The 23,585-nt window shown below is 38.7% G+C and overlaps 1 protein-coding gene across 1 annotated transcript in view; it reads right to left on the bottom strand.

Annotated features, from left to right (window-relative positions):
- Window positions 1-14,602: 14,602 nt before the first annotated feature.
- The window catches only part of LOC126379349 (uncharacterized), a 113,982-nt gene continuing 104,999 nt past the window's right edge, over window positions 14,603-23,585 (bottom strand). Inside the window, exons 15-19 of the mRNA XM_050028055.1 lie at window positions 22,788-22,912; window positions 21,068-21,133; window positions 20,103-20,224; window positions 18,510-18,630; window positions 14,603-17,760 (exon numbers count right to left, since the gene is read on the bottom strand). Of these exons, the coding sequence (XP_049884012.1) occupies window positions 17,701-17,760; window positions 18,510-18,630; window positions 20,103-20,224; window positions 21,068-21,133; window positions 22,788-22,912 (494 nt within the window). The 3' untranslated portion in view covers window positions 14,603-17,700. The remainder of the gene's footprint in view (window positions 17,761-18,509; window positions 18,631-20,102; window positions 20,225-21,067; window positions 21,134-22,787; window positions 22,913-23,585) is intronic.

Raw genomic sequence — 23,585 nt, 5'->3', positions numbered from 1 at the left:
CCAAACCCCAAGTACTTACTACCATACCCCAAGTACTTACTACCATACCCCAAGTACTTACTACCATACCCCAAGTACTTACTACCATACCCCAAGTACTTACTACCATACCCCAAGTACTTACTACCATACCCCAAGTACTTGGTACTATACCCCAAGTACTTACTACCATACCCCAAGTACTTGGTACCATACCCCAAGTACTTGGTACCATACCCCAAGTACTTACTACCATACCCCTAGTACTTACTACCATACCCCAAGTACTTGGTACCATACCCCAAGTACTTGGTACCATACCCCAAGTACTTACTACCATACCCCAAGTACTTACTACCATACCCCAAGTACTTACTACCATACCCCAAGTACTTGGTACCAAACCCCAAGTACTTACTACCATACCCCAAGTACTTACTACCATACCCCAAGTACTTGGTACTATACCCCAAGTACTTACTACCATACCCCAAGTACTTGGTACCATACCCCAAGTACTTGGTACCATACCCCAAGTACTTACTACCATACCCCTGTACTTACTACCATACCTCAAGTACTTACTACCATACCCCAAGTACTTGGTACCATACCCCAAGTACTTACTACCATACCCCAAGTACTTGGTACCATACCCCAAGTACTTACTACCATACCCCAAGTACTTACTACCATACCCCAAGTACTTACTACCATACCCCAAGTACTTGGTACTATACCCCAAGTACTTACTACCATACCCCAAGTACTTGGTACCATACCCCAAGTACTTGGTACCATACCCCAAGTACTTACTACCATACCCCTAGTACTTACTACCATACCTCAAGTACTTACTACCATACCCCAAGTACTTGGTACCATACCCCAAGTACTTACTACCATACCCCAAGTACTTGGTACCATACCCCAAGTACTTACTACCATACCCCAAGTACTTACTACCATACCCCAAGTATACCAAGTATACCCCAAGAGGGCTGTTTGAAGAGCTTACATGGAACAGATTAAAGAAAAGGTTAACGTCGTGTCTTATAGGGAAGTCAAGGAATTGGCCTTTGATAGACTGGAATGGAAAATGCTACACCGACAAGAGCGTGGCTCTTAAATTGATGATGATGATGACTGTTTAAAAATAGTAAGTAAACCAATTTCTAAAACAAGATATAATGAAGCGATGGCATGCCAGGACAAACCCAAGACGGTTTATTGGTATGTCTGCATTATTCCATTTATATGTACATTTTTTTGGTTAAATAAAAAAAAAAAGTACTTACTACCATACCCCAAGTACTTACTACCATACCCCAAGTACTTGGTACCAAACCCCAAGTACTTACTACCATACCCCAAGTACTTACTACCATACCCCAAGTACTTACAACCATACCCCAAGTACTTACTACCATACCCCAAGTACTTGGTACCATACCCCAAGTACTTGGTACCATACCCCAAGTACTTACTACAATACCCCTAGTACTTACTACCATACCTCAAGTACTTACTACTATACCCCAAGTACTTGGTACCATACCCCAAGTACTTACTACCATACCCCAAGTACTTGGTACCATACCCCAAGTACTTACTACCATACCCCAAGTACTTGGTACCAAACCCCAAGTACTTACTACCATACCCCAAGTACTTACTACCATACCCCAAGTACTTACTACCATACCCCAAGTACTTACTACCATACCCCAAGTACTTGGTACCAAACCCCAAGTACTTACTACCATACCCCAAGTACTTACTACCATACCCCAAGTACTTACTACCATACCCCAAGTACTTACTACCATACCCCAAGTACTTGGTACCAAACCCCAAGTACTTACTACCATACCCCAAGTACTTACTACCATACCCCAAGTACTTACAACCATACCCCAAGTACTTACTACCATACCCCAAGTACTTACTACCATACCCCAAGTACTTACTACCATACCCCAAGTACTTGGTACCAAACCCCAAGTACTTACAACCATACCCCAAGTACTTACTACCATACCCCAAGTACTTACTACCAAACCCCAAGTACTTACTACCAAACCCCAAGTACTTACTACCATACCCCAAGTACTTACTACCATACCCCAAGTACTTACTACCATACCCCAAGTACTTGGTACCAAACCCCAAGTACTTACTACCATACCCCAAGTACTTACTACCATACCCCAAGTACTTACTACCATACCCCAAGTACTTACTACCATACCCCAAGTACTTACTACCATACCCCAAGTACTTACTACCATACCCCAAGTACTTACTACCATACCCCAAGTACTTGGTACCAAACCCCAAGTACTTACTACGAAACCCCAAGTACTTACTACCATACCCCAAGTACTTGGTACCAAACCCCAAGTACTTACTACCATACCCCAAGTACTTACTACCATACCCCAAGTACTTACTACCATACCCCAAGTACTTACTACCATACCCCAAGTACTTGGTACCAAACCCCAAGTACTTACTACCATACCCCAAGTACTTACTACCATACCCCAAGTACTTACAACCATACCCCAAGTACTTACTACCATACCCCAAGTACTTACTACCATACCCCAAGTACTTACTACCATACCCCAAGTACTTGGTACCAAACCCCAAGTACTTACTACCATACCCCAAGTACTTACTACCATACCCCAAGTACTTACTACCATACCCCAAGTACTTGGTACCAAACCCCAAGTACTTACTACCATACCCCAAGTACTTACTACCATACCCCAAGTACTTACAACCATACCCCAAGTACTTACTACCATACCCCAAGTACTTACTACCAAACCCCAAGTACTTACTACCAAACCCCAAGTACTTACTACCATACCCCAAGTACTTACTACCATACCCCAAGTACTTACTACCATACCCCAAGTACTTGGTACCAAACCCCAAGTACTTACTACCATACCCCAAGTACTTACTACCATACCCCAAGTACTTACTACCATACCCCAAGTACTTACTACCATACCCCAAGTACTTACTACCATACCCCAAGTACTTACTACCATACCCCAAGTACTTACTACCATACCCCAAGTACTTGGTACCAAACCCCAAGTACTTACTACCATACCCCAAGTACTTACTACCATACCCCAAGTACTTACTACCAAACCCCAAGTACTTACTACCAAACCCCAAGTACTTACTACCATACCCCAAGTACTTACTACCATACCCCAAGTACTTACTACCATACCCCAAGTACTTGGTACCAAACCCCAAGTACTTACTACCATACCCCAAGTACTTACTACCATACCCCAAGTACTTGGTACCAAACCCCAAGTACTTACTACCATACCCCAAGTACTTACTACCATACCCCAAGTACTTACTACGAAACCCCAAGTACTTACTACCATACCCCAAGTACTTGGTACCAAACCCCAAGTACTTACTACCATACCCCAAGTACTTACTACCATACCCCAAGTACTTACTACCATACCCCAAGTACTTACTACCATACCCCAAGTACTTGGTACCAAACCCCAAGTACTTACTACCATACCCCAAGTACTTACTACCATACCCCAAGTACTTACTACCATACCCCAAGTACTTGGTACCAAACCCCAAGTACTTACTACCATACCCCAAGTACTTACTACCATACCCCAAGTACTTGGTACCATACCCCAAGTACTTACTACCATACTCCAAGTACTTGGTACCAAACCCCAAGTACTTACTACCAAACCCCAAGTACTTACTACCATACCCCAAGTACTTACTACCATACCCCAAGTACTTACTACCATACCCCAAGTACTTACTACCATACCCCAAGTATTTACTACCATACCCCAAGTACTTGGTACCAAACCCCAAGTACTTACTACCATACCCCAAGTACTTACTACCATACCCCAAGTACTTACTACCATACCCCAAGTACTTACTACCATACCCCAAGTACTTGGTACCAAACCCCAAGTACTTACTACCATACCCCAAGTACTTACTACCATACCCCAAGTACTTACTACCATACCCCAAGTACTTGGTACCAAACCCCAAGTTCTTACTACCATACCCCAAGTACTTACTACCATACCCCAAGTACTTACTACCATACCCCAAGTACTTACTACCATACCCCAAGTACTTACTACCATACCCCAAGTACTTGGTACCAAACCCCAAGTTCTTACTACCATACCCCAAGTACTTACTACCATACCCCAAGTACTTACTACCATACCCCAAGTACTTGGTACCATACCCCAAGTACTTACTACCATACCCCAAGTACTTGGTACCATACCCCAAGTACTTACTACCATACCCCAAGTACTTACTACCATACCCCAAGTACTTGGTACCAAACCCCAAGTACTTGGTACCATACCCCAAGTACTTACTACCATACCCCAACTACTTACTACCATACCCCAAGTACTTACTACCATACCCCAAGTACTTGGTACCAAACCCCAAGTACTTGGTACCAAACCCCAAGTACTTACTACCATACCCCAAGTACTTACTACCATACCCCAAGTACTTACTACCATACCCCAAGTACTTGGTACCATACCCCAAGGACCGTATAGTCATTGGTTCACAATTGAGAAGAGGCTATGAACGTGCAAAAATCCTGAAGATGACCGTCTGCTTGACTATGGAAGGTAGTCGACGACGTAATTTTTTTTTGCCCCTCTTATATTTGTCTGACTGGGCAACGCTTCAGGGTAGGACTTCTTGATAACCGTTATTGAATGGGCCAGGTCTCCAGGTGGTATCCGATGACGTACATTTCACCAAAAACAATGTCACATTTATAATTGCCTCCTACAGAAAACGCACACACGCCTTCCTCTATTTGCCGTGACAATATCATGAAAACATAAAACACCAAGAGAAAAAAAATATTCAAGCTTTGGTTACTACGCAGCGATTAGCAAAATAATGTACCAGGATAGTATAAGCAAGTAGGAGTTCACCAGCGTCTGAGCAACATTGACAGAACAGCTGACAGAACAATACATGCCTCTTTCCCACTAGCCTGTATGGTGTATATTTCTGTCCTGTTATCATCGTCCATTCATGATATCATTTATGAATGATTAATTTGACAAGGACAGAAAGATAGTATACTGCCTAGTGCGAAAGAAACACAGGTAGTTCTGTCATTAATCATATATTCGTGGTATCATGAATGGGCAATGAGAACAGGACGGAAATATACCATACAGTGTAGAGCGGAAGAGTCTATATTGTTCTGACAAACTTCGAACCAAATTTTGAACTACCCGCATTATATTTAGATTAACTTGAAAACAGGACAGAAAGATAGCATTGGGCCTAGTACGAAAGAGATATGTTTCGTTCTGACTGCTGGTTAGTCAAATATTGTCTGGCTGTACGCTCACGAAGACCTTCTACAAACTCATGTTGTCCTGGTACTACATTTGCGAGTGGTTGTATTTTTCATGAGAAAGTGGAGGAAGCAAGAGAAGTGTGTCCGGATTTGAAGCAAATGGAATTCCATAGTCACTGCGATCACAAAATATTATCTTCGATTTCTATTTGCCGCATCAACGTTCTATGAACGCATTAACACAATGAGAAAGATCATAAACAGAATAATCCTTGCTGTGCCTTGGCTGTTTACTTCAAAACATGGTTGCTATGAAGCGATTCGCTGAATGGTGTACCAGGGTAGCATAAGCTAGTAGGAGTTCACCAGCGTCTGAGCAACAATGTTTAACAGACCAGCTGACAGAACTATTCTTTTCTCTTTCGCACTAGCCTGCATGCTAGCTTTCTGTCCTGTTCTCTAGTTAATCTAAATATGATGCGGGTAGTTCAAAATTTGGTTCCAAGTTTGACAAAGCAGCTGACAGAATAATATGCACGTCTCTTTCGCACTCGGCTGTGTAGTATACTTCTGTCCTGTCGTCATTGCCCATTCATGAACTATGAATGAATGATTAACGACAGAAAAATATACTAGGCTCAAAACTATCTTTCTGTCCTTATCAAATTAATCATTCATAAATAGTACAATGAATAGACAATGACAACAGTTTTTTTTTAATTGATGGCCTGGTTACAAGAGCCTCAAGCCAAGTCTTAAAAACAAAAATAAACAGCATTAGATCAAAATGACCATCATTTGCATAAAAGGCGGTCATGTATTTTTATAGAAGTATTACGACTTACGGCCGTGGAACCATGCCATTAATTAAAAAAATCGCCCCATAAGTTAACCTATTTATTTTTAAAAGCATTTTTGTTGTAAATAGTTACCACCTCCTTACTGTATTGCTTATTATTATATTGTTACCTCAGATTATTCACATAGCCACAGAGCCTGAGCGATTTAGTGTTCCTGTATTAAAATAAAATACATCAATGGATTTAGGTGTCATTCTTTATCCCTTGGTCATTACACATCTCCGTAGTTTTGTCCCTAAGTAAGTACTTGGTACCAGACCCCAAGTACTTAGTTTCAGGAAGGAGGAGTACCGTCGACGTAGAGTAGTACAAGGCGGTGGCGGCTAAGGAAAACTAGTTTCGGCGAAGGATGTGTGGCAACCGCAGGCCGGTGGATAGAAAGCCCGAAGATGACAATAGTCAAATCTCGGATGGGCATAGTCTGACTATTGATGGAGTAGTTAATGGGACCATGAAAATGGCACATTACGTCATTATGTCGGCTGTGGCAAAGAAGAGTGGTGATCCAGCCGGTTTCGCTTACAACGACGACGACTTCTGGTTACTACGCAGCGATTAGCAAAATAATGTACCAGGATAGTATAAGCTAGTAGGAGTTCAGCAGCGTCTGGGCAACATTGACAGAACAGCTGACAGAACAATACATGCCTCTTTCCCACTAGCCTGTATGGTGTATATTTCTGTCCTGTTATCATCGTCCATTCATGATATCATTTATGAATGATTAATTTGACAAGGACAGAAAGATAGTATACTGCCTAGTGCGAAAGAAACAATCATTCATTCGTGGTATCATGAATGGGCAATGAGAACAGGACGGAAATATACCATACAGTCTAGAGCGAAAGGAACTATATTGTTCTGTCAAACTTCGAACCGAATTTTGAACTACCCGCATTATATTTAGATTAATTTGAGAACAGGACAGAAAGATAGCATTAAGCCTAGTGCGAAAGAGATATGTTTTGTTCTGACAGCTGGTTAGTCAAATATTGTCTGGCTGTACGCTCACAAAGACCTTCTACAAACTCATGCTGTCCTGGTACTACATTTGCGAGTTGTTGTATTTTTGTTTATGACAATATTTATGAAAGAATGAGAATGTGGAGGAAGCAAGAGAAGTGTGTCAGGATTGAAGCAAATGGAATTCCATAGTCTCTGCTTACCCCGGCGTGAGTTTATATATCGTCACTGGAAAGGCAAAATTACGTAAGCGCCAAAATAGGTATTTTGGGTTTTTTATATATTCGGAATCAGCGTTTCATTCTGCGTCGATCTGTCTGGGTAGCATTGCGATACGAGCACTTTTTTGGCGCTTACGTAAATTTGAAAATAGTTGACTTTTTTCAATTCCAGTTTCTTAAACGACAAGATTTTGGTGTTTTTTTCGTGACTGGTGTATAAGTAATATTGTGTTCCTATATAATAACTACATATTAACTTTAAGTAAATTTGGCATTCTATAGTTTGAAAAGTATCATTTTATTAGTAATTTTGGACTACTGAAAATAAAAAATAGAGTATGTATAAGTCATTTTTATTTACAGCTTTTAAAATAAGTAAGGCGTATAAGAAAAAAATGTCTTAGCATGTTTATGCAGTGAATGGCGTATAAGTAATTTTGACTTACAGTATTTAGAATAAGTAAGGCGTGTACGTAAATTTGCCTTCGCATTTTTATGCTGTTATTAAGCAAGTTTGTGGGCTAGCAGTAAGTTTCCCAGGAAGTTATTTTTTAACAATAGGTCTAAAAGTAAAACTATTTTAGAATTGATTTTATAATTTATTAGCGACCCGCCCGGCTTCGCTCGGATGCAATGCTGAGGAAAAATGAAATTATTTACGACATCACATTAAAATCCTCAAAAATAACAGTATTTCTACACTATTTATTGGATGTTATTATACATACCTATAAACTTTCCTCTTGAAAGCGACTTTGTTATACTTTTTAAGTTCTGTCGTTTGCATATTTAGCGCCAATTTTGAATCGAGAACTCAAAATTCAAATTTGTTGGAATTTCGAATATCAAACCAATTGAAAGCATTAGGATTAATGCAATTGTTTAGTCACAGCGTTGGTTTGAATCTGTCATCTTACAAAGAAAAAATTTCTATAACTTTCGAAGAGGCCTACCGCGACTTCAGTGTTTCAAACAGTTAAAATCTCTATACCACGATGAAGTGCCATGTCTGCGAACCATCGAACGCTGGTATATTTAGAATTCGAGCGTGGACATCCGCCTTCACTGAAGATAATATCGTTGCTGTGAGACAACTAATCCTCAAAAAGCGTCATGTGACATACCGAGAATAGAGGCGTTATTAGGCATTTCAGGGACAACCATTTAAACGATATTGCATGAGGCACTTGGTGTGAGAAAACTAGTTTGCCGTTGCATCCCGCATTTTCTGACGATCATAAAGTAGCCCGCGTCAGATGGTGTAAGAAAACTCTTCAGAGGTTCAACCGAGGAGAGTCAAATCACGTGTACGACATCATCAGTGGTGACGAATCTTGGATTTATGCTATTATCCTGATTCCAACAACAACAATCCACAGTTTGGGTCTTCCAAAACGAGTCAAAGCCGACTAAAGTTGTTCGCTCTCGAAGCACTTCAAAGAAGATGGTGGCTACCTTCGTGGAGAAAATCGGTCATGTTGCGACAATTGCACTTGAAGATCGTAGGACGGTTAATGCGGATTGGTATACCACAATTTGTTTACCACAAGTCATCGCCGAACTTCGAAAATCTAACCCAAAGCGACGCATGATGATGCGCAGGGGTGCAGGATGCTGCACCATGACAACGCAAGCTCACACACCGCTCGTCAAACGATTATTTGAAGCAGGAAAACGTAGAAATTCTTGACCATCCTCCATACAGTCCTGACCTAAGCTCCAATGATTTCTTTACATTTCCTAAAATTAAAAAGTGCGGTGAAGAAGCGGCCAACGCTTTCAAGTCAGCCATTTTGAACACCTCTACTTTGGAGTGGAATAAATGTTAAATAATACCTGGTTCGAGCGAATGGAAAAGTGTATTAAACTTCGTGGTAAATACTCTGAAAAACAATAAGGGGAATTATTGAGGAATTAAAAAGACTTGACCCTTCCAGAGACTTGACTAGACTTAGAGCCACGTATGCTTGTCCTAATTCAAACAATTTTGAGCCCAAATATACTACTGCATGGTCGACTGTGCTGCCCTGCATATGTTATGTTATGTTAGTGGGCTCTGTTTTCCACATTTAGACTCTAAGGTGGCCCATTATGCGTGTAATTGTTGACTACGTAAGCCAACCAATCTCCTTCCAGAAGCTCAGAAGCCTCCTGGGGATTTCACAGGCTTCGCGGAGCGACCCCATTCCTTTGAGGATTTTTACCCGTTGTGCTGACACTCCCGTGCATTCCAGGATTACATGGGGGGCAGTTTCTTCTGCGTCCAGACAGCCTCTGCAAAGTGGGCTGTCCGTTATCCCTAAGTTAAATAGGTGCTTGTTGAGTGGGCAGTGACCCGTTATACTGTCCACTACTATTCGGAGGTCATTGCGGTTTAAGCGAAGCAGTCGGCGAGTGAATTGGATATCATAGACATGATATCCTTTGACTGTCTGCATGTGGGCAGCTGTGCCCATCTGTCGTTGTGTAGTTGCTGGGTATGGTCCCGTACCCACGAGCGTAACTGACTGAAAGGTATCGGCAGGATTGGTTCGGGTCCATATACCCTGGTGTCTAATCCTCTCCTTGCCAGTTCGTCGGCGGCATCATTACCCAGCGATCCACTGTGCTGCCCTGCATATTATGGACGGTGGATGTCAATGACAAAATTAAGGGCAACATCCTTCTTTCAGTCATTTTGTAATATCGTCCATCTTGGATTTTAAATTTTGACATAATCACAGTATTCTACTTGTGTAGCTATTTCATTTGATACCCATATTGAGGGGGTTTAGAAAAATATGTAATCCCCCATTATGTACCGGCTGCCATCTTAGATTTATAATGTTATTGATTTTATTATATTGTATTGACATCGGAATTAAAGGTGCGTACCAAATTTCAGATCAATCTGACAACAGGAAGGTACTTAAATTGCAATATCTAATTTTGATACAAATATACCGTACGGGTTTAGCTAAATAAAACCGTTTTACCCTTTCACGGACAGAGACCATGGGTCATTGGTGGTTCATAATAGGTAGTATGACACCTTGGAATCGGAACGTCCGTATACGTTCTGTCTTTGAAAGTGTTAAAAAGAAACTTTTACAAACAGATAACGGGTTGTACGCTATTATTTATATTTTATGAAACTTTATTTCTGGCACTTCAGTATTTTAATAGCTATTTTTATAAATCAATTGAAGTAATAAGTAATTTAAGGAGGTATTAAGAATAATTATTTGTCCCTTACGTCTTTTTACCCATGTAAGATATTACAAAAACTTACTTTAAAGAATCTTTGGTGAACTGACATAATCAATCGATCACTTTTTAGGCAATTTTCACATAATGAAAGCAGATGTGTAAAAGTCGTTACAGTAACTTTTACTCCGCTAACATTAGAGTATTATTATATTTAAAGAAATATTGTCGTTCTCGTATGCATTGTCGTAAGAGCTGTAAGTAATTTTGCTTCCAAATAATATTTTAACCAGATGGCGGTTAAGTAAATTTGCTTTACTGTAAACTGAAGTCATTTTTACGTAAGCGCCACTATATCCTAAAATAGCTATCCAACTGTTTTGATATGTATTGCTGGACATAGAAAATTAAAAAACAATGTAACCTTACATTGACATCATCTAAATTGGATAATTGGGTAAAAAGTTATGATAAAAAAACGAAAAAATGAAACTTTAAACGGCTTTTTCACGAAATGGCCTTTTGGCGCTTACGTAATTTTGCCTTTCCAGTGACGATATGTATGTTCGTATGATTATGAAAGAATCCTTCATTATTTCTTTGAAAATGGAACGTTACGTCGGTCCGTCATATGACAGCAGCTGTAAGCATTTTGGTTACATCCTCTAATACTTCCTATAAAGCGTAGCGACAAGGCAGGAAGCAAATCACAAAATATTTTCTTCGATTTCTATTTGCCGCATCAACGTTGTATGAACGCATTAACACCATGAGAAATATCATAAACAGAATAATCCTTGCTGTGCCTTGGCTGTTTACTTCAAAACATGGTTGCTATGCAGCGATTCGCTGAATGGTGTACCAGGGTAGCATAAGCTAGTAGGAGTTCACCAGCGTCTGAGCAACATTGACAGAACAGCTGACAGAACAATACACGTCTCTTTCGCACTAGCCTGTATGGTATACTTCTGTCCTGTTGTCATCATGATACCATTTATGAATGATTAATTTGACAAGGACAGAAGATGGCGCGAAAGAAACATACAATTCATTCATGGATTCATGAATGGGCAATGACTACAGGACAGAAATATTACTATACAGCCTAGAGCGAAAAAGATGTGTGTATTGTGTGAAGTAGTCTGTCAAATAATGTCTGGCAGTATGATGATTCTTAAAGCGAATAAATGAATTATTAAGAACTTCTATTAACTCATGTTATCCTGGTACCTACTACATAATTTTTCAATCTTGTTTTAGGAATATTACGAAACCTATTGCCTATTTATTTGAAAATTTACTTACGTTATAATGACGTTTTGTTGTGCATTTTGTTGATTTTGGTGAATTCGCGGAGAGCGCGTAATACTTAGAGGAATAAGTAAGTAATCAAGACCTTTCTTCTATATTTGCCGTGTCCAATATTACGAAAGCTAAATAAACCAAGAGAAAAAGTCTTCGGATAGTCCAAAAGTCTTCGGATAGTCCAAAATTCCGTTATTACGCAGCAATTCACAAAGTTATGTACCAGGATAGCATAGGTTAGTAGAAGGTCATCAGAGTCTGAGCAACAATGTTTGACAGACCAGCTGACAGAACTATACTCGTCTCTTTCGCACTAGCCTGCATGCTAACTTTTTGTCCTAAATCACAACAACACCCGTGGGTAGTTCAATATTGGTTACTTTGCAGCTACCCGCAGATCGTCACTACTGTTTACCAGCAGACAGAACAATACACGTCTCTTTCGCACTGGGCTGTGTACTATCTTTCTGTCCTGTTCTCAAGTTAATCTAAATATGATGCGGGCAGTTCGAAATTTGGTTCGAAGTTTTGCAAACCAGCTGACAGAATAATAGACACGTCTCTTTCGTACTAGGCAGTGTAGTATACTTCTGTCCTGTCGACATTGCCCATTCATGAACTATGAATGAATGATTAATGACAGAAAAATACACTAGGCTCAAAACTATCTTTCTGTCCTTATCAAATTAATCATTCATAAATATTTTTTTTTTTTTTTGTTTATGTTTTCCCCGAAGGGTAAGGCAAAGGGAACTATGCCCATACAGCCATGTCTTACGTATTTTTTTTCTTGATGAATGATGAAATGATGAAAGGTGATGATGATGAAACCTAAGCCCCCACCCTCGGAGTAGACTCCTACTCCGAACCCCAAACGAATTAACTCGAAAGTCCGCATAAACTTTCGAATTATGAAGCGGCTTCCTGACACGAAGCGAAAATAGGCAGATACACTTTGTTCATTGAATACTCCAATATAATAACACTCGCGAATGTCTTCCGACTAACTTAATGCGATCATCAACCACAAAACACCACTTCGTATTAATTATTTAGATTATTCAATGAAGAAAGCAACCGTCCCGTTCCCGTTTCCCGCCAAAAAGCCTCATTCATAAATAGTACAATGAATGGACAATGACAATTTTTTTTTCTTATTTAATGGCCTGGTTACAAGATCCTCAAGCCAAGTCTAAAAAACATAACTAAACACAAAGACCTTTATATAATTAGTACGACTTACGGGTGTGGAACCAGGCCATTAATAAAAAAAATTGCGCCTTAAGTTAACCTATTTATTTTTAAACGCAAAAGTTCTTTTTTAATTAAGATTTTGTTGTGAATAGTTATCACCTCCTTACTGTATTGCTTATTTTTTATATTGTTATCTTAGATTATTTAGGTGTCATTGTTTATCCCTTGGGGCTTTTTGGCGGGAAACGGGAACGGGACAGTTGCTTTCTTCATTGAATAATCTAAATAATTAATACGAAGTGGTGTTTTGTGGTTGATGATCGCATTAAGTTAGTCGGAAGACATTCGCGAGTGTTATTATATTGGAGTATTCAATAAACAAAGTGTATCTGCCTATTTTCGCTTCGTGTCAAGAAGCCGCTTCATAGCTCGAAAGTTTATGCGGACTTTCGAGTTAATTCGTTTGGGGTTCGGAGTAGGAGTCTACTCCGAGGGTGGGGGCTTAGGTTTCATCATCATCACCTTTCATCATTTCATCATTCATCAAGAAAAAAAATACGTAAGACATGGCTGTATGGGCATAGTTCCCTTTGCCTTACCCTTCGGGGAAAACCAACCTTATCCCTTGGTCATGCTTGGTCATTACTCTTCTCCGTAATTTGGATCATTTAGCGTAGAATTTCTAATTCGCAAAATGTCCACCGGTCGCAAATAGTCAAATTCGCAATGATGAACTTGTTTATGTAGTTTTTAGGTTATCATTTTATTTTTTACTTATTTCTATTTCTTACATATCTACGTTCCAATTTAATAATATTAATTTAGTATCGAACTCTACTGTATGGAACGGTATATATGATTTATTACTATTTTTTACTACTTTGTATAAATATAAATTTTACTAATTTCATCTTACAAGTAAGTCTTAAAACGTCTCATGATTAAAGTGACATATCTTCCGTCTCTTTCGTACTAAGCTGTATACTATTAGTGCGAGCGAGACATATCTCTCTTTATATTTATATCAATGCTTCTGTAATTCTAACCATGTTACGTTTTGTGAAGTATAATTCTTGCCACATAGTGCGAACCAAGTAAGTTAGTTTCAATTTAGGTAGAAAATTGAGATCTCAATTTTTAGCTGGATTGTAATTTCCGGAAAAAAGATGTAAAAATCACATTAAAATGTGTTTCTTTTGGAAATAGCGCGTATGTGGTTTTCAGTATACGGAAAGTATACAGGGTGTTAGTGACATCGTAACGAATACTAAGGGGGATGATTCAGCTCATTATTCTGAGTGGAATTTTCGGACACGACGGAAAATTCTACGTGATATCAACCCCGAATAATGGTCTGAACCATCCCTCAAAGTTTTCGTTACGATGTCACTAACACTCTGTAATATATAATATATTTTTATACCAATATTTCCGACTTTGTATAAATATAAATTTAGCTAATGTCATCTTAAAAGTTAAACTCTACTAACTACAACAAAAACAAACAATTAAAAATAAACTTTATTTTTTTATTAATTATACAATTTTTATCATCTATATTTTGATGCGACTGAACTTTCAAAGTAAGGTCTTGCAAATTCAAGTCAAAATTTTGAAAAAAAAAAAAAAAAACAACAACAGTGTATAAGTTATCTTACAAAAAAGTTAAGAGTTAAATTAACAAAGAAATCCCACAGAAATGTTACTTTTTAATTTGATATATTTGCACAACCATTTGATTCGTTTTAATATATTTTTTTTACCGACAGAGAATATTATAAAGGGTATCTTGCGATGGATGTTCCTCTGACTACCCCAATTGAGATATAGTCGTGAACTTACGGTATGTTGAAATAAACTTTTCAATTGTCTGATAATATCACTTTATATACAATGTATTCAAGTTATTGTAAACTTTCTTTTTGACGTGACTTATTGTAGATTTGCCGCAAATGGCATTAACTACTTGGCCGGACAAATGGGGAGCGCTGAGCGCTCTCACCTGGTGTTATTTTAAGCCACAAACAGCAATTAACTCAAAATATTTTCGAATAATTGTGGCTGTCTACCCGTCTATGTCTGTTATTTAACTAAAAAAAGAAATCGTAGCCTGAAGATAAACAAAATAACCTCTTCCTTTTTTGAAGTCGGTTAAAAATAGAAATGCTGCCTACATGTTTAACTTTGATAATTATACTTTATAGTATATTTTCATAGAGATAATTTAAAAAGAAAAGTATATCGATTAGTTGACATATTGGCAATTTGATTATTAAAAAAAATAACGATTAATATTTATTAACCAACCTTTAGTATGGAATTTCTTTGTCAAAATAATTTAATTTATATCTAAATGTGATATATTTCTGTACACATATATATATTATATGTACTTTAAATACATTGACTTTCCAAAGACAAATAGGTTCGGTCACGAGCATTAATATGTATACACTTTGGTATCATGTCACATTAACTTTTTTGACAAATTGAACTGTAAGTCTCACTGAATGTCAAATATGTTAGTGCGACAGAGTCCTAAAGTGGGTACATTATATTGCTCATGACTGTTCACAGTAGGAATGAGGGAATTTCGAGGCTACGTACACCGAACACAATATAGATGGCGCTGTACAGATTTAACCTTATAATTACCTATTTCCCTCAATTTTCGGGTACACAATTAAAAAAATATATTATAGCGACAGAGTATACACAGGGTGTTAGTGACGTCGTAACGAAAACTTTGAGGGATGATTCAGGCTATGATTCAGAGTTGATATCAAGTGGAATTTTCCGTCGCAAAAGTATAGAAAAAAAAAAACAATAATTTTCATGAATTTTTCGACAGGAAAATCCACTTGATATCAACTCAGAATCATGGTCTGAATCATCCCCGTCAGTATTCGTTACGATGTCACTAACACCCAATATACTTGTGACAACGTAACAAATAGTGAGGGGGATGATTCAGACCATGAGTCTGAGTTGATACCAAGTGCAATTCTCCATCGTAAAAGTATAGAATAATTTAAAAAAATAGGTACATGAATTTTGCGACGGAAAATTCCACTTGATATCAACTCAGAATCATGGTCTGAATCATCCCCCTCGGTATTCTTTACGATGTCACTAACAGTCTGTATAAAAGTAATTGTTACTTAGTAATTTGGCGTGACTTTGTTTGCATGGTAACACTGTTACTGTGTCTCTAGTTGTCAATGGAACGACAATAAGTATATAAGACCTATTTTTAATTCTATTCCCATATAACTTTAATAAATTAATTGTATAGACAAAATATTATGACTTGTTTATCTGCCTAGCCCGATGAAGATTATGTATGTATCACGAGCATTAATATGTATACACTTTGGTACCATGTCACATTAACTTTTTTGACAAATTGAACTGTAAGTCTCACTAAATGTCAAATATGTTAGTGCGACAGAGTCCTAAAGTGGGTACATTATATTGCTCATGACTGTATATAGAATTAAAAATAGGAATTCAGAAAACATTTCAATAAAAATGTCCTTAAGTGAAAACGAAGCTGCTTTAATGAGATTGGAAGCGAAAGTGATGTGTCAATATTTGAGTTAGAATCCCGTGGTCACTATCTACCCCAATGGGAGATAGGCGTGATATTATGTATATATGTGTATGTATTCCTTGAACAGGGGGATTAAAAAGCCCACATCGAAGAAAAACATCTAAAAAAAAATCAATATTGCAATTTGACATTCGCGCATATAAAAGTAAGTGCGTAATGCAAACAAATGTCAAATAGCAATATTGCTTTTTAGATAAAAGATGCATTATCTCATTATGCATATTTAGAGTGGTATTAATAAACTAATCTCAGCTTCGAGACTGCCCTCAAGATCATGTCAATGTGACAGTTCTCATATAAAAACAGAGACTTGAGCATGATCTTGAGGGCAGTCTCAGCTGAGATTCGTTTATTAATAACACCCGTAGATTATTTAGGGGTAAATAATCGATTAGCCTTATTAGCACCAACTCCGCTCCCAGGACATTAAAGACATTAATATCGCCATGTAGGTTATAATATGCATGGTATAAGCAAACCAGATATGCTCAAAACTGACAGCTAACATTTCAAGGTTAGCCCAGCTGACGTCATCCCGCCCTGTGTTGCCATTTCGCAAAAAATAAATTACCCACTACTAATGAATGCTTTTATTTCTACTTTGCAACGAAATTTTCAACTTTTAGTAAAATATTTACTTACAGTTGTAAAAGTAATTAAATACATTAGTTAATAATTCACTTAATTTTCAATATAAAATTCGCATCCTTGGAATGTTGAAGATACCAATTTAATGGTAACACTTACGTCATCAAGGGCTAGCAATGGCGGCTTGGCATAGGATTGAGCATAGTTGCGGGCCTAGCACCGTAAGCACGCGACTCTTTCTCGCCGCGACAGAGATCGTCTGTCTCTTTCTGTGCAGTACTGTGAGAGAGTGACGGGTGACGTATGCCGAGGCGAGAGTCGCGCGCTTACGGTGCTAAGCCCGCAGGTGTTCTTATACCATGGTAATATCTATGCGGTTATTATCTAGTATAATTAGCTATATCGTCACGTGGTTCCGCGGCTGGTAGAAGGATGCTCTGACGAGCTCATCACTAAGGCCTCCTCCTGAAAAATGAGAACTCTTAATTATTTATAATTAGAAGAAAGAAAGAAAGTATTTATTATTAGAGGACACCACATTAACAATACAAACACAGTAGGGGAAAAAAATATTACACAGAATCACAATTATTAACAAAAACGTAAAAGAAACAGAAAAATAATAATAAAATACAAAATATTGGTCGTACAGTCATGTGGCGGTGGTGGACGTCCTCAAATAGTCTCCAACTAGTCAAATCAGTTACTTTTCACTGGGTGGTTAAAATGGCCACACCGAAGAAATTTATATAGAAGTAAGTGTAAGCTTCTATTTCTAGATTAGCATTGGCCCCGATTCCTGCAGACACCTCCTAAATGTACTTTAAGTTATACCTGTCATTTTCTTATCCACCGAAAAGGAAAGGGACGGATGATTCACAGCTCTTAATATTAGGAAGAATGAGTAAATTAATGAACAACCCGGGCGAATCAAATAGGTATCTCGCTGGTATGCAAACCGTTTGCTGTCAACTTAATTCTGTCGGGTTATTGGCCAATGTAAAACTTTTACACGGTTGTTTTAGATTTGTGCTTAAAATTGACGTGTGTTCCATGAATTTTATGCTCGTCGATTACCCGTCCCTTTCCTTTTCGGCGGATAAGAAAGTGACAGATGTAACTTAAAATAAAATTAGATGGTGTTTACAGGAATTAGCACCATTTTATAATTTATCTTTGACCCGGTAAAATACCATATTGCATTGTGTCCATACCGGGGTGGGCAGGCGCGTCCTCTGCAGCGTGAGACTGTGTTGAGGCAGACAGCAGTCCGGCTGGACGCCCAGGCCGGAGTAGATCTCACGCAGCATCAACAGCATCGTGTCCTCTGACTCCCTGCGGGGTGGACAGACAGACAATACAATACAAAACTCCTCATTATTTAAACAAACATTAAAATAAACATTCTTCTCCTTAATTTATCATTGGCCTTATACGTCTGTTTCAGACGATTTATGACGTCATTGCCTCGAAGAAATTCACTTTTTTTCATGGCTGTGCAAGCCAATCCTAGAGCGGCAAACTCTACCACACTCTCTGCAGGAGAAGTCTCCGACATAATAACGGGTTTTTGGCGGCGAGGGTGTGCTGCCGCCAAAGGATGTTTTCGTGGTACCGAATTGAGCATAGTACCCCGCTAGCCACAAGTTGGTAGTGTGACTAGGGGTCGACGATCCAACAGTGTTGTTGGAAGTTGTATGCGTTGTTTGTAAATAAAACAAAGTAACTTAGAAATATGGATTTCACTATTGCAAAAATATTAATTTAAGATCGGACAACGTCCGACCGCTCGCAAGACATTGTCAAGAAGAGAGAAAAGACAAATGGCAATGTTGCCACATTACGAAAATACTAAAGTTACCATTTTAAAACTATAAAAATAAAAAGTTGTTATACACTTTCAATATTTATGTTCATGTATTGAACATGCGTCTTGCTGTGTAAACTTCGATACCGCGTTTCACGACCGCTTGAAGACTGCATTATTGAGTGTGGCGCCATCTGTTGCATGTGAGCGGAACTAGGTGGCCAACTAGTTGGGTCCGCCACAACATTAAAATGCTTGCCGGGGGGACTGGCCGGAGTACGCACAGGACCGCGAAAAATGGAAAGAGGAAGGGGAGGCCTTTGCCCAGGGATCTTGTAGGCTAGATTAGATTCAGATAAGCACACAGGCCGAGGCCTTTAGGGACTGTCACTGCAAACTGTATAGTTTTAGAGCCGATTGTCGTAATTTCTGTGCATTATATTTGCATACTTTTGCAACTTGTATTTTAAGTCTATGGTTTTGGTTTTATATATATATATATATATACATACATACATACATACATAAACTCACGCCCGTAATCCCTAATGGGGTGGGCAGAGCTACAAGTAATCAAAGACAACTTGCAGCCACTGTTGATACGAATTCCAAAGATGGATATGATGAACCTTATGGTGATAAGGGATCAGCCTATCGCCCATAACATTAGTCCATCATGTTAGAGGACACAATCCCTCTGTCGGTTTTTACGACATGCCCGGGAAGAGAAGCAGCTGAACGTGTTCTATGTTTTTTATATGCTCCCAGAACAGCATAGAAGCAATATATATATATATATATATATATATATATATATATATATATATATATATATATATATATATATATATATATATATATATATATATATATATATATTTAAATTGTTATGTAAAATTATAAAAGTAAATAAATAAACAATGTGGTGTCATACGGGCGGCGGCGGCTCGGCGGGGTTGTGGTGCCAATTATTATAGTGACAGCTTATGCCAATATTTACCAGTAACAGACGTGGCTGCTCATGGCGAAGAGATACTCGTTGATCATTTCGAAGGGCGCCTCCTGCAGCACGTAGTCCACGCGGCGGCCGCTGTTCAGCTGCCCCAGGAGCTCCGGCGGGGTCTGATGAGGACATCACAGTTATTATCAACACCATAAGTTACCACGGCACACAAGTGCAAAAATACAAAGATACTTAAGTTTAAAGATACATTGGTGCTAATTCCTGTAAATACCATCTAATTTTATTTTAAGTTATATCTGTCATTTTCTTATCCGCCGAAAAGGAAAGGGACGGGTAATCGACAAGCATAAAATTTATGGAACACACGTCAATTTTAAGCACAAATCTAAACCAACCGTCTAAAAATTTTATATCCGTCAATAACCCGACACAGTTAAGTAGACAGCACGTCAAACGGATTGCATACCAGCGACGTACCTATTGATTCGGCCGAGTTATTCATTCATTTACTCATTCTTCCTAAAATTAAGAGCTGTGAATCATCCGTCCCTTTCCTTTTCGACGGATATGAAAATGACGGATATAACTTAAAATAAAATTAGGCGGTGTCTGCAGGAATCGGGGCCATTGACATTTGATTGCTTTTTTTTTCACGTGACTAATTGTAATTTGCCGCAGATGGCATTAACTACTTGGCTGGACATATGGGGAGCGTTGAGGGCTCTCACCCGGTACAACGTTTAAGACAAACGGCTTGAGGGTGCCCAGTTGGGCGCGAACCTCGGCTCAGGGCGTCGTCTGAGAGGAAGAAATAACATTTGTTTGCATTGCGCACTTACTTTTATATGCGCAATGTCAAATTGCAATATTGCTTTCTTAGATGAATTGCTTCGATGTGGCCATTTTAACGCCCCTGTACGTGCAGAGTTTGCACTATGTTATAAAAATAATGTCTCGAGTACCTTAGATTTTTTTTTGTTTGTATCTTTACTTGTACGTACCACTTCATTGGTCATCTCCTCCTTGTCATCCCCTATCTGCTCCTTCTCCATTTCCTCTTCCACCACCTGGAATAAATATCAAATGTCAAACAACGCTTATTTTTACATATGACTCCGCCATTACAATAATACAGGGTGACATCGTAACGAAAACTTTGAGGGATGATTCAGACCATGATTCTGAGTTGATATCAAGTAGAATTTTCCGTCGCAAAAGTATGGAACGGAAAATAAATTAAAAAAAAAAAACACAAAAAAACATATTTTTTTCCGACAGGTAATTCCACTTGATATCATCTCAGAATAATCGTCTGAATCATAAATAATAAAATAAATAAATTGATTTATTTTATAAAATTGATTTGTACAAATCATCCCCCTCAGTATTCGTTACGGTGTCACCAACACCCATACCTACTTGTATGGCTACCTGTATGTACTTGGACGGGGTGTAAGTGACATCGTAACGAATACTGAAGAGGCTGATTTAGCTCCTTATTCTGAGGTAATAACAAGTGGAATTTTCGATCGCAAAAGTATAGAAATTAAAATAATTAAAAAAAAATCGAGGAGCTCGGTGGCGCAGCGGTTAACGCGCTCGGTCTGCGATTGTTGAAGTAAAGCAACTTTCGCAAAGGCCGGTCATAGGATGGGTGACCACAAAAAAAAAGTTTTCATCTCGAGCTCCTCCGTGCTTCGGAAGGCACGTTAAGCCGTTGGTCCCGGCTGCATTAGCAGTCGTTAATAACCATCAATCCGCACTGGGCCCGCGTGATGGTTTAAGGCTCGATCTCCCTATCCATCCATAGAGAAGGCCCGTGCCCCAGCAGTGGGGACGTTAATGGGCTGATGATGAAAAAAAATCATGAATTTTGCAACGGAAAATTCTACTTCATATCAACTCAGAATCATGGTCTGAATCACCCCCCTTAGTATTCGTTACGATGCCACTAACACCTTGTATTTTTGAATAATTAATGTAAGTACTCGAGCAATGAAAAAATAGGTAATTATCAAGTTAAATCTGTACAACGCCATTACATGGGACTTAAACGGGCAAGGAGTACATTATACACCTCTGCGTACCCCCCTTCGGCGATACAGGCGTGTTGCTGTTTTGATTTATTTGTTTAAGGATTTTAGTTCCACCGATTCACCACTAGATGTCGCTGTTCATAATTAGAACGCAGTGTTGACTTGTTCATCTAGCTTCTTATAAGAAAATTTTTGTTTTTTTTGTCGATGTTCTTGTGAGTATAATAAATAAGTGTGAAGTGAGATTAACAGTGTTACTACAAAACAAAGATTAAAAGATAAACTATGTTTAAAATATAATCCGTATACGAAAGAAGTCCCGAAGGCCGCGGCGCTACTGTCGCAGATTCTGCACAGAATTATTATGACTTGTCAAGTTAGTTTCATTAAAATCCGCCGACTTCTTTCGTGGCGTGAAATACTATTTCAAACCTAGTTTATTTTTAGTTTGTGTTTTGTAGTAACACTGTAAGTGTTTAATTGTGCAGGTTACGGGTGAATATCAAAATTTCAAGTTTGGTGGCGAAATTTCATATAATTTTTTCGTGAAAAATTGGGTTCCGTCATGAAAAGGATCCTCTGTTCCGACGTGAAAAAGGATCCCTTCATGTCGGAACCCAATTTTTCACGAAAAAATTATGACAGTTCGCCACCAAACTTGGCACATTTTGATATTCACCCTTACCTTCTCCAGCTGTCTGTCTGTGGGCGGCGGTTGTGTCTTCCACATGCTGGACCACGTGCTCTTGATGCTTTCAATCAGCTTCTGCTTGATGTCAGCCCCGACGCGGGCCATCGTGTCCTTCAACTCTGAAGCAAAGAATAACTCTGATGATGATGATGAAGCGTATGTCTAAACATCCCAATATTTGACCGGGTCAAAGATAAAATATAAAATCTAATCTAGAAATAGAAGCCAGTCTAAGATGAACAAAAATCAATATCATTTTACTTTTCGTCTGTATTCCCGTTTCTCATAGGGTCCGCTTACCTAACCTGAAGATTTGACAGGTCCGGTTTTTTACAGAAGCGACTGCCTGTCTGACCTTCCAACCCGCAAAGGGAAAACCAGCCCAATACAGGTTAGGACGCACACCTCCGAAATACATTTCTCGGGAATGTGGGTTTCCTCACGATAAGGAGGACTATATACAGGGTGTCAGTGACATCGTAACGAATACTGAGGGGGATGATTCAGACCATGATTCTGAGTTTATATCAAGTGGAATTTTTCGTTTCAAAATTCGTGTTTATTTTTAGTTTTTTTTAATTATATTCAATTCTATACTTTTGCAATGGAAAATTCCACTTGATATTAACCCAGAATAATCCCTTACGATGTCACTTACACCCCGTACAAGTACAGTCATGAGCAATATAATGTACCCACTTTAGAACTCTGTCGCACTAACATATTTGACATCTAGTAAGACTTATAGTTCAATTTGTCAAAAAAGCTAATGTGACATGGTACCAAAGTGTA

This window comes from Pectinophora gossypiella, chromosome 29, assembly GCF_024362695.1.
Source record: "Pectinophora gossypiella chromosome 29, ilPecGoss1.1, whole genome shotgun sequence".
Taxonomy (NCBI): domain Eukaryota; kingdom Metazoa; phylum Arthropoda; class Insecta; order Lepidoptera; family Gelechiidae; genus Pectinophora; species Pectinophora gossypiella.
This window is presented reverse-complemented; position numbering and strand designations above follow the sequence as displayed.